General features: G+C 41.1%; 1 protein-coding gene across 1 annotated transcript; it reads left to right on the forward strand.

Moving 5' to 3' along the window:
- Nucleotides 1-789: 789 nt before the first annotated feature.
- On the forward strand, nucleotides 790-6,901 carry LOC110462680. Its single transcript, XM_021516770.1, has 7 exons — nucleotides 790-1,128; nucleotides 1,799-1,971; nucleotides 3,465-3,584; nucleotides 4,238-4,318; nucleotides 5,672-5,738; nucleotides 5,869-6,138; nucleotides 6,589-6,901. Exons 1-7 carry the CDS (start codon nucleotides 790-792, stop codon nucleotides 6,685-6,687), a joined length of 1,149 nt encoding a protein of 382 aa, XP_021372445.1. The 3' UTR covers nucleotides 6,688-6,901.
- Nucleotides 6,902-19,858: the final 12,957 nt, after the last annotated feature.

Here is a 19,858-nt window from a genome sequence, read left to right on the forward strand (position 1 = left end):
TTTAAATATCCTGGGGTTCGGTATACCGGGTGTTTCCTCCCATTATATATAGAACGACGACACACAATAATATCAGAGATCGCTACGGCTTTTACATGTTACGTAACACGGACGGTGTTGTTATCGACCACCGAACATAAATAATATCTATTTACGTATCATCTCTTGAATTTATCTATTGTTCAAGCAACTACGTATACGGTTTCACGAGAATCTGCTGATGATCCGGTCTGTACGAAGTACATGATCCGTGGGCACTGAGTAACACCACAGATGACACTATGTTAATTGTGGTGAACCCAAATATATAATAGATTGCGAATAGGCATCGGTTCTGTATAACACACGAGACATGTACACATTATACACTCATCAATGGTGCAATCAAGGAGGATTGGGTGTCGGGGTACCCGGTGTGATACTGTAATAGTGGAACCTGACTTTCGCTGTGTGGAAATGTTGGCGTTTTTAGCGTTGGGTAAAATATCCACATACGTATGTATCTTAATAGATTTATTATGTTTAGAATATACATTTGGCTACGCGGTAGTTTCAACACTATAAATAATTTAAGAATCACACAACGCGAACATTTCTACACACGAGAATTTCCACTTTTACAGAAAAAAATATTTACCCGTATTCTTTTAAGCTTTTCAACGAAAACAGTCATGAAATTATTTATTATTTATCCACAGAAACAACAATATGCTGTCAATGTTAAAGAAAATAACGACAGGATTGGTCACAAGTGTCCTTGTTTTACTGTTTTTACTGTTCGCTTACAACATGCAAAAACTGGATCCGTTATCAGCAGGTCAAAAATATAACGAACGTGTTTTGTCCTGGACCACCACCCCGCAAATCATCTCACGGACCCCAGCAGATCAAGGATCCAAAGAATCTGGTCCAGTTCCTAATCAAAGCGTCTCACGGACCCCAGAGGATCAAAGATTGAATAAAAACCGTCTAGGTCCGAAAGAAAGCGTTTCAGGAACTACAGCAGATCAAAGATCCAAAAAGCCCGGTCCGCCTCTCCAACAAAGCGTCTCAAGGACCCCGGGAGTTGGACGATCCAAAGAACCTGTGAATGTTTCTACTGACAGAACATCATTGGCACTTAATACCGTAAGATTGGTACTGGGAAATGTAGAGAATTTTGTTTGTGTTTTACGTCCTATTAACAGCTATGGTAGCTAAATAGTAGATTCGATAGATAACGCAACGAAATCAATACATATGTAGAAACATATTTGCTTATACATATTTTAGTTTATGTTAATTCATGATTCGCAAGGACGGACCACTTTTTACGCGGAAGCATTCAAACAAAGCTTAGTGGTGAATATGCCATATTTATCATAACTATTTGAGGCCACAGACGGTATACTTGCAGACTTCAAATCGAAATCGAATAGTTATTCAAACTTAAAGGTGCGAGAAAAAATAAGTACCTCGGGTAAAGATTCTGTAACATCCTGAACTCGGCTAGTTTCTCGTTTGGGATTATGTTACAGAATTTAGCAATCAAATGAGAAAACATGATCTCGCTCAGTTACATGTAATACATTTTATTAATCTTTCGTGGTTATTCCAGGTGGGATATCTGTATAGATATATTGTATTATTGTCATAATATGCTACAAAACATATAAACACTATTCAAAGGTTTTTAACGGCTTTACAAAACAGTGTCAACGCGAAATCAGTCTCTTTTCATCCTTTTCATATCATTCAAGAAAACAATTGGATTCTCGTTTTACAGACGTACCGATTTAAGTGTATTTGTATACTACAGCAATACAAAGGGGAGGATATTCTCCAAAGGGAAGCACGTCTAGACACTGCCCAAAAGATCGGTGCAGCACAACATAAACAAATCCGCCAGATTATCCAGAACAATCTGAAGGATGTAGACGCCGAGAGCTTGGGGAGGATGCCGGTGGAAGAGATATCTGAGATTTACCATAGGTATGTGTAAGACTTAAATAGTCGCATTTCCCCTTTAGTCTGGTCACAATCATCTTAACATTTTACATGGTTTTAGGCTCCTTTTCATTGTTCCTGTACTTTCGAAACACTTTAGACATGGCGTTTCTATTTGTGGACCTTTAGTACAACTGATAAGGTCCTCAATAGACGAAATAGCCAGGTGGTGTTGTAACGCTTTATTAGGGCTTTTGCATCTATAAACAAATTTTAAAATATGTGTTTCATTTCTTCGTAATTCAAGTGATTATTTTACGTGAAAAGGTGATTGACTCTGCTAGCGGACTTTCAGTGCCCGTCGCTCGCCGTAACCTTGCATCTGGATTTCATTCAGGCATGATTGCCATAACTACTAGATCACGTGTGGTAGCTAGAAGTGTAAAAAGTTGTAACGTTGTAAAAAGTGTGAAGACACCTTTACCTTTCCTTTTAATGTATTCTACAGAAGTTTTAAACATTTGAACACGGTTATATGTAATCTTTTGACATCTAGTACCACTAGTTTGTCCTAATTATTTAGAGAAAGCGACCGTATAGAACTGTAAAAAGAAGTTTCTTTATTTGGCTTTTATAATATATATATAATATATTGAATATCTATAAACTAAAATCTTCAAATACGTGCTTCATTTCTACTTATTTCTGATCAAGAATATAGAAACTCTATCAAATATATACACTATCAAACTTATAGAAACACTATCAAATATATACACTATCAAACTTATAGAAACACTATCAACTATATACACTATCAAACTTATAAAAACACTATCAAATACCTACACTATCAATAATATATAAACACTATCAAATATAAACACTGTCAAATATATACACTTTAAACTTATAGAAACACTATTATATATATACACTATCAAACCTATAGAAACACTATCAAATATATACACTTTCAAACTTATAGAAACACTATCAAATACCTACACTTTCAAACTTATAGAAACACTATCAAATATATACACTATCCAATATATACACTATCAAACTTATAGAAACACTATCAAATATATACACTATCAAACTTATAGAAACACTATCAAATATATACACTATCAAACTTATAGAAACACTATCAAATACATACACTATCAAACTTATAGAAACACTATTAAATACATACACTATCAATAATATATAAACTCTATCAAATATATATACACGATCAAACATATAGAAACACTATCAAATATATACAATATCAAGCATAAAGAACCTCTATAAATGACACTTATAAGAATATTTCTATTTTGTTACTCCTGTATCCTCTTATACCCTGTTTTCTCCGTGTATGTGTTCGTGAACGTGTAGGTGAGTGTGTCTGTTAGCACCATTTGTATGTATAAACTAGTGTAAATAGACTTAATAGTAAATACATGAAAGTTTCTGATAGCAAACCGTTTACATTTGTCCTTTGAAGAAACCTCGCATGTGACAATTGATCTGTTATGTTTCAGATATGTCAATACTCTCCAATTCTTCTGTCCCCGGAAGGACATGTTGGGAGGTGTTGCTTGGGGCTGGCACGTATGTAAGGGATTTTCTTCCAACGGCAAATGTCTTATATACCTGATCACGTGAGTAAATACCGATGTCAATATATATATATCCCTACTTTTGTTATTGATTTGGAGGATATTTAAAAGTTTCTCGTAAAATACAAATGTTTGCACGAGTATGACGTAGTAGCGTTATTTTTCATGAGTGGGAAGCCGTATGAGTGAAATATAATTGTTATTTTCGGCATGACCAAGGCTTTAATAAATCATTTCTAGGCCTATAAAGACAACCATGTACTGCAGGACTTTTATAGGATAAAGACAAAATAAACAAAATATAATTAACAAGTGTTATACTGAGTGCCGTGTGACAGGAATCCTGAACTGAAAACCAAATATAAAACTTCCATAGTGTCATTATTGTGGAAGACAGAAACTTGTGATTGCGTTAGTATTGAGGATGACACTTACCGGAAGATAAAACTGGTTTTATTAAAGAAAAAGAATCTAATAAAATCACCTCAATCTGAAAAGAAAAAGAAGACAACTATATTCTTTTAAAGAGGCACCACTCTTTCGCAATTAACCAGCAGAATTCGTTGAAACTTTCACGTAATGGTTATGCAACTATGTAGAGGTAATTTTATGGAAATACGACAAGAAAAATATGTGTATTACGAAGTCCTGAACATCGTTAGGTGCCATAGTACGATTTGATAGTGTGATTTCAGTGACGAAAAGAAAGAGGATGCGTCCTTGACGTATGACATTGACCAGGTGTACAACTGTGGCAGAAAACAGATACGTACTCGGTAAGTTACATCTTAACTAATACGGATCAGTAAAAGTTGTATCGATTTATGAAATGTTTCATAGGTGCTGATTTGACAAAAGATAGAATACAGAACACACATGTAAGACACACTTGATAACACGTGTATGTTGTACGACATCTATAGCTGAATGTGTATGCATGTGTGAACGAACCCCTTGATCTTTGATAAGGAATAACATGATTCTATTCGTATACGATAAAAGTGCTCCCGGTCCTCTATGATACATAAATACCAGTATGATAAGTGGGTCACTGTTCCTGTATGATAAGTGGGTCACTGTTCCCGTATGATAAGTGGGTCACTGTGTCTGTATGATAAGTGGGTCACTGTTCCTGTATGATAAGTGGGTCACTGTGTCTGTATGATAAGTGGGTCACTGTTCCTGTATGATAAGTGGGTCACTGTGTCTGTATGATAAGTGGGTCAATGTGTCTGTATGATAAGTGGGTCACTATTCCTGTATGATAAGTGGGTCACTGTTCCTGTTTGATAAGTGGGTCACTGTTCCCGTATGATAAGTGGGTCACTGTGTCTGTATGATAAGTGGGTCACTGTTCCTGTATGATAAGTGGGTCACTGTGTCTGTATGATAAGTGGTCACTATTCCTGTTTGATAAGTGGGTCACTGTTCCTGTATGATAAGTGGGTCACGTTTTCCTGTATGATAAGTGGGTCACTGTTCCTGTATGATAAGCGGGTGACTGTTCCTGTATGATAAGTGGGTCACTGTTCCTGTATGATAAGTGGGTCACTGTGTCTGTATGATAAGTGGGTCACTGTTCCTGCATGATAAGTGGGTCACTGTTCCTGTATGATAAGTGGGTCACAGTGTCTGTGTGATAAGTGGGTCACTGTTCCTGTATGATAAGTGGGTCACTGTTCCTGTATGATAAGTGGGTCACTGTTCCTGTGTGATAAATGGGTCACTGTTCCTGTAGGATAAATGGGTCACTGTTCCTGTATGATAAGTGGGTCACTGTTCCTGTGTGATAAATGGGTCACTGTTCCTGTAGGATAAATGGGTCACTGTTCCTGTATGATAAGTGGGTCACTGTTCCCGTATGATAAGTGGGTCACGTTTTCCTGTATGATAACTGGGTCACTGTTCCTGTATGATAAGTGGGTCACGTTTTCCTGTATGATAAGTGGGTCACTGTTCCTGTATGATAAGTGGGTCACTGTTCCTGTTTGATAAGTGGGTCACTGTTCCTGTATGATAAGTGGGTCACTGTTCCTGTATGATAAGTGTTCCTCTATGTGTGGTGAAGGTGCTGCTGTTTTGTATGTAGAATTCGTACCGTTTTTTGTATGTTGTTTTACTATGTTCAGAGCCATCAGAAAGGAAATACAAAGTTTGGATGCCGACACACCAGTCACGAACGCATTGGCGCAAAAGGTAACGATATGCTTTTACGCTACAGGATGTTTTGTTTTACGTCAGCAATTTTACTCACAATACTATTAATATTAACTCCAGTTGCCCCGTTAGCTGTGTTATTTTGAGACGTAATATTGTTTTATTTCAGGAAAGAGTCGACCTCCTTTTGATAGAGGGTGATGGATCTGACGACATTGTTACTGGACTTCTACGACGCAATGCACTTCGTCACGTCGATCAGTTGTCTGTAGTCTTCAATGCCGTTAATAACGTCACTTCCGTCTCCAACTACGCTACGCAAATCCTCCTTTTGAAGGCTCTTCATATTGAAGGATTCAGAATATTTAGTTTCGAAAGAGATCCAAAACATATATTCACAGATAACCCCTGGCGAACAGGAGGTTACACACTAAATATGGTAATATCTTACAAAGTGTGAATTATTATTATCAAAAGATAGAAAGTGCTGTATGCCATCTACAATTTGCATGTCGTCAGATTGATATTTATTGACAATCGATGGTTTATAACGCTTTTAGGAGTTGATCAAACGTTTTTGAACATTAATGTTTCAAACCTACCCGTGATGTCTGAGATATTGGCATTGAGCTCACTGCAGTGCAAATCAAAGATCCACCTTAGGACCATCCGTTCATTTGCCAAACCAAACGATATTCATTTTATAAGGTTACATTATCTCATAACACTATATTCCGTTCAGTTAGTCTTTATCAATGAACATTTGGTTTTCTTTTATTGTACTTCGGTTTTTGTATTTAATGGATATTTTACTTGTATGCGAGTTTCCATTTAACTTTATTTCTGTACAAGTAAAAGTCGCTTATTAGTTAAATGTGGTTTACATCAGATGAGAGAGAGAGGGGTGCATAGCCCGATGGTGATTCCCAAACCAAACAAGATGGCAACTATGACGCTCTTACAACTGGCCAGCACGTATCTAAGGTAAAATCGGTGCCAGCGTTGGGAAGTGATAGCAAAACTCACATTAATCCGGAAAACAAATGATCTAGTGGTATTATTGGGCTTGATTAAGTTTGACATCAATATCAGTGTGTGGTAAAGGGCCATAACACTATTTCATAAAGTATCCATAGACTGTTTATTGCCTCAGTCACAATTCACCTATACATATATGTACTTATAACAGAATACCAATGTAAATCAGCAGTGGTTTCTGATATATTTTAATTGTGTATTAAGTGGGTCGTTACTAGTATATTGCTGTCGACTGAGCTATACGTATAGAAGAATGCAATTGTAAACTTCCTCCTGTTTCTGTCATCGACTATAAATGTATTTGAGTTAAAATAAATAATATCCGGTTTGGTAAAGACAACCTAATAATACATTACTTGTATATTTGTAACTAGGCTATTGCTGTCGACTGAGATATATGTACGTATAGAAGAATACAAATGTTACATTTCTGTGGTTTTTGTTATTGACTAAATGTGTAAGTTTATTACATGTACATATGTATATTTGTTACAAGCTTCATAGCTGACGACCGAGATAGGGGTGCATGTACTTATAAAATAATGCAAACGTAAATTTTCGATGGTTTCGTTATTGACTAAGTGTGTAAGTTTATTACACTATATTTGTTACCAGCTTCCTGCTGACGACGGAGGTACTGTGTAAGGAGATACTACGGGTCGGTGACATTGACGATGGCGGTTGGGATGTGTGTACAGATGACAAGTACAGACCCGAGTCACCATGTCTAGTTTACTCATTTGGGTAAGGACAAGAACTTGAACTTATTTTGTATTTCACATAATCAAGCTTTGAGTTGGTTTGTTCGTGCTTTACGTCCTATTAACAGCTATGGTCGTTTAAGAACGTGCCAGGTTTTGGTGGAGGAGGAAAGCCGGAGTACCCGGAGAAAAAACCGACTTGCGGAAAGTACATGACGACAGTTCGACGTAGACCTCGAACCCGCGACCCAATGTTAGAGGGCCGATCGGGAACCGTCTGCACTTTCCGTAAATGATGACTGTTCCCGAAATAAACAAGGACATATGTCAAAACAGAGATTACACGTATAAGTATCCGGTCAAAATAAACAATTCATCTAAATCAAGAAATCACATTCATTAAGGAGGCTCCACCCTTTCGCAATTAGCCATCAGAATTCAATGAAAGTTTCACATGATGGTTATGTCACTATGTAGAGATGATTTTATGAAAATCTAAGTATTCCGATCAACTGGGGATTTATTTGTAAAAAATACCGAAAAATTGAATTTTTGTCAAATTCAACACTTTCACATTTTTTGAGCGTGTGGCATTGTTCAAAACTATTACAACAATAAAATAATGAAAAGAAACATTGCTAATCAACCCTGCAAATATTTTATTTATCATAAAATATCTACAACATGTTACAAAAAGCGTTTTTTATTGAAACTATATGGATAAAAGTTACTAAATACAAGCCAAAATCAAACAGGACACATATTTACATACAAAAAGAATGAAAAATTGAACCAAATACACACAAAGTCTTTATAATTAATTTATTTTACATTTTACAATTATTTTGATCCTGATGAGAGTTGTCTACCTTGAAAAAAATCGGAACTTTTTGCAGAGGGATAGAATTTATACAATGACACTTATTTTATTTAATATACCAAAAACGACGGAAATAAATTAAATTACTTTATTAATTTGTCAATTTACTGTTCTTTTATGGAACAAAATTACTCTCAATCATGTACACTTTGGACATCATTCCATAGCCTGCTTACGCATGGTATATTAACATGTCATGTACATATGTAACCATAGGCTATCGCATGGTATGCCGTTATTACTTGCACGCACATGCACTTGCATTTTATAGGGATCTTGATATTTTACAAACCACTTTTTCACAGAGTTATTGTAATTGCATTTGTGAACCGATTTATCTGACAGAGCGTAACTCGCTCGACAACAAAAGTCGTACCGACCAAGAGCTTTTGAACTACTGTTAGCACGTAATACGTACAGGTGAGGTCGGTAAACAAAACACATCAGTCTGCATTCCAGGCGCCTCATATACGACCTTCTTGAAGTCGTCTGATCGTATGTCAGTGTTTTCCCGCGAGTTAATTAATGTCTTTGTATCATAAGCTTTATTTCTGAAGTACGTGTGATTACACATTTCCAAGTTAAGTCTAGATATCGGGTGATGACATATCACGTCACGCACGTGTACTATTGTTTACCCGGTGTTACTATAATTAACACTACGGTAATGGAATGCCCGATACGCAATACGGAAATGACGACACGAAAATACGACAAGAAAAACATGTGTATTACGAAGGGTGGAAACTCCTTAAGTGCTGATATATTACTTCATACTTTTTCTTTTACAAAATTCGTTTCACTATTGGTATACTTAACAGATATACATGTATTTTATTGAAGCATTAAGGATGACTGGTCCTTTGATGAAAGAATGTCGTCCCGATTTGGCTGTGAAGTCCACAGCTTCGATCCAAGGTAATTTACCAATCATAACAAAATTTCTGATGGTATTACTGATGGGCTATCATACAGGCTTTTATTGGGAACAAATGTCATAAATTTCGAAGTACAATAATGCAGACTTTCCCGAGAACTGTACCTGTATGCTGGACCTCTCCGGTTTTGTTACTGTAACAACAGTAGGATGCGCTGTTGTACTCAGTAGTACTGTATAATCTATGATAAACAAGTCTGATGAAAGAGATAGAGTTAGTCCGGGATAAACACGTATGGATTTTATATATAAAGTTTGTTTGTTTGGGGTTTAACGTCTTCGCAACAGCCATGGTCATATGAGGACGGATGACTAGGGAAACACAACAGCCAGGGTCATATAAGGACGGGTGACTAGGGAGACACAACAGCCATGGTCATATGAGGACGGGTGACTAGGGAGACACAACAGCCATGGTCATATAAGGACGGCTGACTAGGGAGACACAACAGCCATGGTCATATAAGGACGGCTGACTAGGGAGACACAACAGCCATGGTCATATAAGGACGGCTGACTAGGGAGACACAACAGCCATGGTCATATAAGGACGGCTGACTAGGGAGACACAACAGCCATGGTCATATAAGGACGGCTGACTAGGGAGACACAACAGCCATGGTCATATAAGGACGGCTGACTAGGGAGACACAACAGCCATGGTCATATAAGGACGGCTGACTAGGGAGACACAACAGCCATGGTCATATAAGGACGGCTGACTAGGGAGACACAACAGCCATGGTCATATAAGGACGGCTGACTAGGGAGACACAACAGCTAGGGTCATATAAGGACGTGTGACTATGGAGACACAACAGTCAGGGTCATATAAGGACGGGTGACTAGGGAGACACAACAGCCAGGGTCATATAAGGACGGGTGACTAGGGCGACATCGCGGACAAGAGGAAAGTAGCCATAAAAGAAAGAAAACAGGAAAGTGATACAACGGGGGCACCCGGTAAAATTTTGGTCTCATCCATGTTCTCTTCATTGGAGACACGGGAGAAAACACCCGATTCTGCAGTGGGACCCATATAAGTCGAATTTTAGGAAACACATGGTGGGCCAGTGGGATACAACAGGTTTATTTTTGGTTCTTCAATATCCCCTAAACAGAAGAAAAGGAAGAAAATAGCCCCAATTTTATAGGGCGCCCGCATAGGTCGCCTCTTACAATCATGCTGTTTGATGCAGCGGGCCTATTCTTTCCCCGGCCCTGCACGGGTTTTTAAAATGAACTTGGTTTATCTTATCTATGATAAATAAGTCTCATGATCACAGGTTTGTCAGCAGTTTGCTCGAAAACTTTGCCAACAAACTCAATATATATATATTGTCAGATAGGAGTGCAAGAATTCCCATTATCCTCACTATGTCACATTTGTCAACTTGACATGTGTGGTGTTTTTACAAACAAATACTCAAAAATAGTTTTGAATCATATGATTGTATTGCCGTAAACGTTCTCACAATAAGAGAACGGAGGCGTTTGTCGTGAATTCGGTGTGTGTTATTCACACACCGTCACAACAAGTAGTTGTAAATGCTCTCAGCTCCTGAAATCAAAGACAAGGTGGAGGAAAATCACTCACGTGTTTTTCGTTCGAGTTCAAGATGCATAAGAGACCGCGCCAATACGTCACAGCGATGTTGTCGCGTAGCTCACGAGATCTCGTGTCGGCGCGGTCCAGGGTCCAAGGGAGATAACTCTCACGAAATTCACCACACGTTCTTTCGTGTGCAGATGGAAACGTCAAATATTCAGTTAAAACAAGACAAGGATTTTAAAGGCTGATGAAAGTATATTTTTATTTCTTCAAAATCCAATATACATTAATTCAACTCCTGTGACAATACGACTATAACCTTGGTGTATTGATACTAGGAGTGTACGGTGTGACAGTACGACTATAACTCTGGTGAGTGTACGGCGTGACAGTACGACTGTTACCCTGGTGTAATGGTACTCGGAGTGTACGGTGTGACAGTACGACTATGACCCTGGGTTAATGGTACTAGGAGTACACGGTATGACGATACGACAATAACCCTGGTTTAATGGTACTAGGAGAGTACGGTGTGACAGTGCGACTGCTACCCTGGTTTAATGGTACTAGGAGTGTACGGTGTGACAGTGCGACTGCTACCCTGGTTTAATGGTAGTAGGAGTACACGGTGTGACAGTACGACTACAACACTGGTTTAATGGTACTAGGAGTGTACGGCGTGGCAGTACGATTATAACTCTGGTTTAATGGTACTAGGAGTGTTGGCTTAATGGTACTAGGAGTGTACGGTGTGACAGTACGACTGTTACCTACGGTGTGACAATAGGGCTGTTACCATGGTTTAATGGTACTAGGAGTGTACGGTGTGACAGTACGACTATAAACCTGGTTTAATGGTACTAGGAGTACACGGTGTGACAGTAGGGTTGTAACCCTGGTTTAATGGTTCTAAGAGTGTACGGTGTGACAGTACGACTATAACCCTGGTTTAATAGTACAAGGAGTGTACGGTGTGACAGTACGACTATAACCCTGGCTTAATGGTACTAGGAGTGTACGGTGTGACAGTACGACTATAACCCTGGCTTAATGGTACTAGGAGTGTACGGTGTGACAGTACGACTGTTACCCTGGTGTAATGGTACTAGAAGTGTACGGTGTGACAGTACGGCTATAACCGTGGTGTAATGGTACTAGGAGTGTACGGTGTGACAGTACGACTATAACCCTTGTTTGATGGTACTAGGAGTGTACGGTGTGACAGTACGACTGTTACCCTGGTTGAATGGTTCAAGGAGTGTACGGCGTGACAGTACGACCATAACCCTGGTGTAATGGTACTTGGAGTGTACGGTGTGACAGCACGACTTTAACCCTGGTTTAATGGTACTAGGAGTGTATGGCGTGACAGTGCGGCTATAACCCTGGTGTAATGGTACTTGGACTGTACGGTGTGACAGTACGACTATAACCCTGGTTTAATGGTACTGGGAGTGTTCAGCGTGACAGTATGGCTACCATCCTTGTTTAATGGTACTAGGAGTGAACGGTGTGACAGTACGACTATAACCCTGGTTTAAAGGTACTAGGAGTGTACGGTGTGACAGTACGACTATAATCCTGGTTTAAAGGTACTAGGTGTGTACGGTGTGACAGTACGACTATAATCCTGATTTAACGGTACTAGGAGTGTACGGTGTGACAGTTCGATCGTAACCCTGGTTTAATGTTACTAGGAGTGTACTGCGTGACAGTACGACTATAACCCTGGTTTAAAGGTACTAGGTGTGTACGGTGTGACAGTGCGACTATAATCTTGGTTTAATGGTACTAGGAGTGTACGGTGTGACAGTACGACTATAATCCTGGTTTAATGGTACTAAGAGTGTACGATGTGACAGTACGACTATAATCTTGGTTTAATGGTACTAAGAGTGTACGGTGTGACAGTACGACTATAAACCTGGTTTAAAGGTACTAGGAGTGTACGGTGTGACAGTTCGATCGTAACCCTGGTTTAATGTTACTAGGAGTGTACGGTGTGACAGTACGACTATAACCCTGGTTTAAAGGTACTAGGAGTGTACGGCGTGACAGTACGACTATAACCCTGGTTTAAAGGTACTAGGTGTGTACGGTGTGACAGTGCGACTATAACCCCTGTGAAATGGTAATAGCAGTGTACGGTGTGACAGTACAACTATAACCCTGGTGTAGTGGTACTAGGAGTGTACGAGGAGTGTACTGCGTGACAGTACGACTATAACCCTGGTGTAAAGGTACTAGGTGTGTACGGTGTGACAGTGCGACTATAACCCCTGTGAAATGGTATTAGCAGTGTACGGTGTGACAGTACAACTATAACCCTGGTTTAGTGGTACTAGGAGTGTACGGTGTGACATTACGACTATAAGCCTGGTGTAATGGTACTAGGAGTGTACGACGTGACAGCACGACTATAACCCTGATTTAATGGTACTAGGAGTGTACGGCGTGACAGCACGACTATAACCCTGGTTTAATGGTACTGGGAGTGTTCAGCGTGACAGTATGGCTACCATCCTTGTTTAATGGTACTAGGAGTGAACGGTGTGACAGTACGACTATAACCCTGGTGTAATGGTACTATGAGTGTACGGCGTGACGGTACGACTATAACCCTGGTGTAATGGTACTATGAGTGTACGGCGTGACGGTACGACTATAACCCTGGTGTAATGGTACTATGAGTGTACGGCGTGACGGTACGACTATAACCCTGGTGTAATGGTACTAGGAACAGCACGACTTTAACCCTGGTTTAATGGTACTAGGAGTGTACGGTATGACAGTACGACTATAACCCTGGTTTAATGGTATTAGGACTGTACGGTGTGACAGTACGACTGTTACCCTGGTGTAATGGTACTAGAAGTGTACGGTGTGACAGTACGGCTATAACCGTGGTGTAATGGTACTAGGAGTGTACGGTGTGACAATAGGGCTGTTACCATGGTTTAAAGGTACTAGGAGTGTACGGTGTGACAGTTCGATCGTAACCCTGGTTTAATGTTACTAGGAGTGTACGGTGTGACAGTACAACTGTAACTCTGGTGTAATGGTACTAGGAGTGTACGGAGTGACAGTACGACTATAACCCTGGTTTAAAGGTACTAGGGGTGTACGGTGTGACAGTTCGACTATAATCCTGGTTTAAAGGTACTAGGAGTGTACGGTGTGACAGTTCGATCGTAACCCTGGTTTAATGTTACTAGGAGTGTACGGTGTGACAGTACGAGTGTACGGTGTGACAGTACAACTGTTACCCTGGTGTAATGGTACTAGGAGTGTACTGTGTGACAGTACGACTGTTACCCTGGTGTAATGGTACTAGAAGTGTACGGTGTGACAGTACGGCTATAACCGTGGTGTAATGGTACTAGGAGTGTACGGTGTGACATTACTACTATACCCCTGGTGTAATGGTACTAGGAGTGTACGGCGTGACAGCACGACTATAACCCTGGTTTAATGGTACTAGGAGTGTACGGTGTGACATTACGACTATAACCCTGGTGTAATGGTACTAGGAGTGTACGACGTGACAGCACGACTATAACCCTGGTTTAATGGTACTAGGAGAGTACGGTGAGACAGTACGACTATAACCCTGGTTTAAAGGTACTAGGAGTGTACGGTGTGACAGTACGACTATAATCTTGGTTTAATGGTACTAGGAGTGTACGGTGTGACAGTACGCCTATAACCCTGGTTTAATGGTACTGGGAGTGTTCAGCGTGACAGTATGGCTATCATCCTTGTTTAATGGTACTAGGAGTGAACGGTGTGACAGTACGACTATAACCCTGGTTTAATGGTACTAGGAGTGTACGGTGTGACAGCACGACTATAATCCTGGTTTAATGGTACTAAGAGTGTACGGTGTGACAGTACGACTATAACCCTGGTTTAAAGGTACTAGGAGTGTACGGTGTGACAGTACGACTATTATCCTGGTTTAATGGTACTAAGAGTGTACGGTGTGACAGTACGACTATAACCCTGGTTTAAAGGTACTAGGAGTGTACGGTGTGACAGTACGACTATAACCCTGGTTTAATGGTACTAAGAGTGTACGGTGTGACAGTACGACTATAATCTTGGTTTAATGGTACTAGGAGTGTACGGTGTGACATTACGACTATAATCCTGATTTAAAGGTACTAGAAGTGTACGGTGTGACAATTCGATCGTAAGCCTGGTTTAATGGTACAAGGAGTGTACGGTGTGACAGTACGACTATAATCCTGGTTTAAAGGTACAAGGAGTGTACGGCGTGACAGTACGACTATAACCCTGGTTTAAAGGTACTAGGAGTGTACGGTGTGACAGTGCGACTATAACCCTTGTGAAATGGTACTAGGAGTGTACGGTGTGACAGTACAACTATAACCCTGGTGTAGTGGTACTAGGAGGGTACGGGGTGACAGTACGACTGTTACCCTGGTTTAATGGTACTAGGAGTGTACGGGGTGACAGCACGACTATAACCCTGGTGTAATGGTACTATGAGTGTACGGTGTGACAGTACGACTATAACCCTGGTTTAGTGGTACTTGGAGTGTACGGTGTGACAGTACGGCTATAACCCTGGTGTAGTGGTACTAGGAGTGTACGGCGTAACAGTACGACTATAACCCTGGTTTAATGGTACTAGGAGTGTACGGTGTGACAGCACGACTATAACCCTGGTGTAATGGTACTAGGAATGTACGGCGTGACAGTACGACTATAACCCTGGTTTAATGGTACTAGGAGTACACGGTGTGACAGTACGACTATAACCCTGGTGTAGTGGTACTAGGAGTGTACGGTGTAACAGTACGACTATAACCCTGGTTTAATGGTACTAAGAGTGTACGGTGTGACAGTACGACTATAAACCTGGTTTAATAGTACTAGGAGTACACGGTGTGACAGTACGACTGTAACCCTGGTTTAATGGTACTAGGAGGGTACGGTGTGACAGTACGACAATAACCCTGGTTTTATGGTTCTAGGAGTGTACGGTGTGACAGTACGACTATAACCCTGGTTTTATGGTTCTAGTAGTGTACGGCGTGACAGTACGACTATAACCCTGGTGTAATGGTACTAGGAGTGTACGGCGTGACAGTAAGACTATAAACCTGGTGTAATGGTACTAGGAGTGTACGGCGTGACAGTACGACTGTTACCCTGGTTTAATGGTATTAAAAGTGTACGGTGTGACAGTACGACTATAACCCTAGTTTAATAGTACTAGGAGTACACGGTGTGACAGTACGACTGTAACCCTGTTTTAATGGTTATAGGAGTGTACGGTGTGACAGTAGGGCTGTAACCCTGGTTTAATGGTTATAGTCGTACTGTCACACCGTACACTCCAAGTACCATTAAACCAGGGTTATAGTCGTACTGTCACACTCTGTACTCCTAGTACCATTAAACCAGGGTTATAATCGTACTGTCACGCCGTACGATTATAACGGTGTGACAGTACGACTACAACACTGGTTTAATGGTACTAGGAGTGTACGGCGTGACAGTAAGACTATAAACCTGGTTTAATGGTACTAGGAGTGTACGGCGTGACAGTAAGACTATAATCCTGGTGTAATGGTACTAGGAGTGTACGGTGTGACAGTAGGGCTGTAACCCTGGTTTAATGGTACTAAGAGTGTACGGTGTGACATTACGACTGTTACCCTGGTTTAATGGTTCTAGGAGAGTACGGTGTGACAGTACGACTATAACCCTAGTTTAATAGTACTAGGAGTACACGGTGTGATAGTACGACTGTAACCCTGTTTTAATGGTTCTAGGAGTGTACGGTGTGACAGTAGGGCTGTAACCCTGGTTTAATGGTCCTAGGAGGGTACGGTGTGACAGTACGACTATAACCATGGTTTAATAGTACTAGGAGTACACGGTGTGATAGTACGACTGTAACCCTGTTTTAATGGTTCTAGGAGTGTACGGTGTGACAGTACGACTGTAACCCTGGTTTAATGGTTCTAGGAGTGTACGGTGTGACAGTAGGGCTGTAACCCTGGTTTAATGGTTATAGTCGTACTGTCACACCGTACACTTTTAATACCATTAAACCAGGGTATCAGTCGTACTGTCACACCGTACACACCTAGTACCATTAAACCAGGGTTATAGTCGTACTAGGAGTACACGGTATGACAATACGACTATAACCCTGGTTTAATAGTACTAGGAGGACACGGTGTGACAGTACGACTGTAACCCTGGTTTAATGGTTCTAGGAGTGTACGGTGTGACAGTACGACTATAACCCTGGTTTAATAGTACTAGGAGTACACGGTGTGACAGTACGACTGTAACCCTGTTTTAATGGTTCTAGGAGTGTACGGTGTGACAGTAGGGCTGTAACCCTGGTTTAATGGTACTAGGAGGGTACGGTGTGACAGTACGACTATAACCCTGGTTTTATGGTTCTAGGAGTGTACGGCGTGACAGTACGACTATAACCCTGGTGTAATGGTACTATGAGTGTACGGCGTGACGGTACGACTATAACCCTGGTGTAATGGTACTAGGAGTGTACGGCGTGACAGTACGACTGTTACCCTGGTGTAATGGTACTAGGAGTGTACGGTGTGACAGTACGACTGTTACCCTGGTTTAATGGTACTAGGAGTGTACGGTGTGACAGTACGACTATAACCCTGGTTTAATGGTACTAGGAGTGTACGGTGTGACAGTACGACTATAACCCTGGTTTAATGGTACTAGGAGTGTACGGTGTGACAGTACGACTATAACCCTGGTTTAATGGTACTAGGAGTGTACGGTGTGACAGTACGACTATAACCCTGGTTTAATGGTACTAGGAGTGTACGGTGTGACAGTACGACTATAACCCTGGTTTAATGGTACTAGGAGTGTACGGTGTGACAGTACGACTATAACCCTGGTTTAATGGTACTAGGAGTGTACGGTGTGACAGTACGACTATAACCCTGGTTTAATGGTACTAGGAGTGTACGGTGTGACAGTACGACTATAACCCTGGTGTAGTGGTACTAGGAGTAAACGGTGTGACAGTACGACTATAACCCTGGTTTAATGGTACTAGGAGTACAGGGTGTGACAGTACGACTATAACCCTGGTTTAATGGTACTAAGAGTGTACGGTGTGACATTACGACTGTTACCCTGGTTTAATGGTTCTAGGAGAGTACGGTGTGACAGTACGACTATAACCCTGGTTTAATGGTACTAGGGGTACACGGTATGACAATACGACTATAACCCTGGTTTAATGGTACTAGGAGTGTACGGCGTGACAGTACGATTATAACCCTGGTTTAATGGTACTAGGAGTGTACGGTGTGACAGTACGACTATAACCCTGGTTTAATGGTACTAGGAGTGTACGGTGTGACAGTACGACTATAACCCTGGTTTAATGGTACTAGGAGTGTACGGTGTGACAGTACGACTATAACCCTGGTTTAATGGTACTAGGAGTGTACGGTGTGACAGTACGACTATAACCCTGGTTTAATGGTACTAGGAGTGTACGGTGTGACAGTACGACTATAACCCTGGTTTAATGGTACTAGGAGTGTACGGTGTGACAGTACGACTATAACCCTGGTTTAATGGTACTAGGAGTGTACGGTGTGACAGTACGACTATAACCCTGGTTTAATGGTACTAGGAGTATACGGTGTGACAGTACGACTATAACCCTGGTTTAATGGTACTAGGAGTGTACGGTGTGACAGTACGGCTATAACCCTGGTGTAATGGTACTAGGAGTGTACGGTGTGACAGTACGACTATAACCCTGGTTTAATGGTACTAGGAGTGTACGGTGTGACAGTACGACTATAACCCTGGTTTAATGGTACTAGGAGTGTACGGTGTGACAGTACGACTATAACCCTGGTTTAATGGTACTAGGAGTGTACGGTGTGACAGTACGACTATAACCCTGGTTTAATGGTACTAGGAGTGTACGGTGTGACAGTACGACTATAACCCTGGTTTAATGGTACTAGGAGTGTACGGTGTGACAGTACGACTATAACCCTGGTTTAATGGTACTAGGAGTGTACGGTGTGACAGTACGACTATAACCCTGGTTTAATGGTACTAGGAGTGTACGGTGTGACAGTACGACTATAACCCTGGTTTAATGGTACTAGGAGTATACGGTGTGACAGTACGACTATAACCCTGGTTTAATGGTACTAGGAGTGTACGGTGTGACAGTACGACTATAACCCTGGTTTAATGGTACTAGGAGTGTACGGTGTGACAGTACGACTATAACCCTGGTTTAATGGTACTAGGAGTGTACGGTGTGACAGTACGACTATAACCCTGGTTTAATGGTACTAGGAGTGTACGGTGTGACAGTACGACTATAACCCTGGTTTAATGGTACTAGGAGTGTACGGTGTGACAGTACGACTATAACCCTGGTTTAATGGTACTAGGAGTGTACGGTGTGACAGTACGACTATAACCCTGGTTTAATGGTACTAGGAGTGTACGGTGTGACAGTACGACTATAACCCTGGTTTAATGGTACTAGGAGTGTACGGTGTGACAGTACGACTATAACCCTGGTTTAATGGTACTAGGAGTGTACGGTGTGACAGTACGACTATAACCCTGGTGTAATGGTACTAGGAGTGTACGGTGTGACAGTACAACTGTTACCCTGGTGTAATGGTACTAGGAGTGTACGGTGTGACAGTACGACTATAACCCTGGTGTAGTGGTACTAGGAGTGTACGGTGTGACAGTACAACTGTTACCCTGGTGTAATGGTACTAGGAGTGTACGGTGTGACAGTACGACTATAACCCTGGTGTAGTGGTACTAGGAGTGTACGGTGTGACAGTACAACTGTTACCCTGGTGTAATGGTACTAGGAGTGTACGGTGTGACAGTACGACTATAAGCCTGGTGTAGTGGTACTAGGAGTGCACGGTGTGACAGTACAACTATAACCCTGGTGTAGTGGTACTAGGAGTGTACGGTGTGACAGTACAACTGTTACCCTGGTTTTATGGTACTAGGAGT

Source organism: Mizuhopecten yessoensis, unplaced genomic scaffold, assembly GCF_002113885.1.
Source record: "Mizuhopecten yessoensis strain PY_sf001 unplaced genomic scaffold, ASM211388v2 scaffold10821, whole genome shotgun sequence".
Taxonomy (NCBI): domain Eukaryota; kingdom Metazoa; phylum Mollusca; class Bivalvia; order Pectinida; family Pectinidae; genus Mizuhopecten; species Mizuhopecten yessoensis.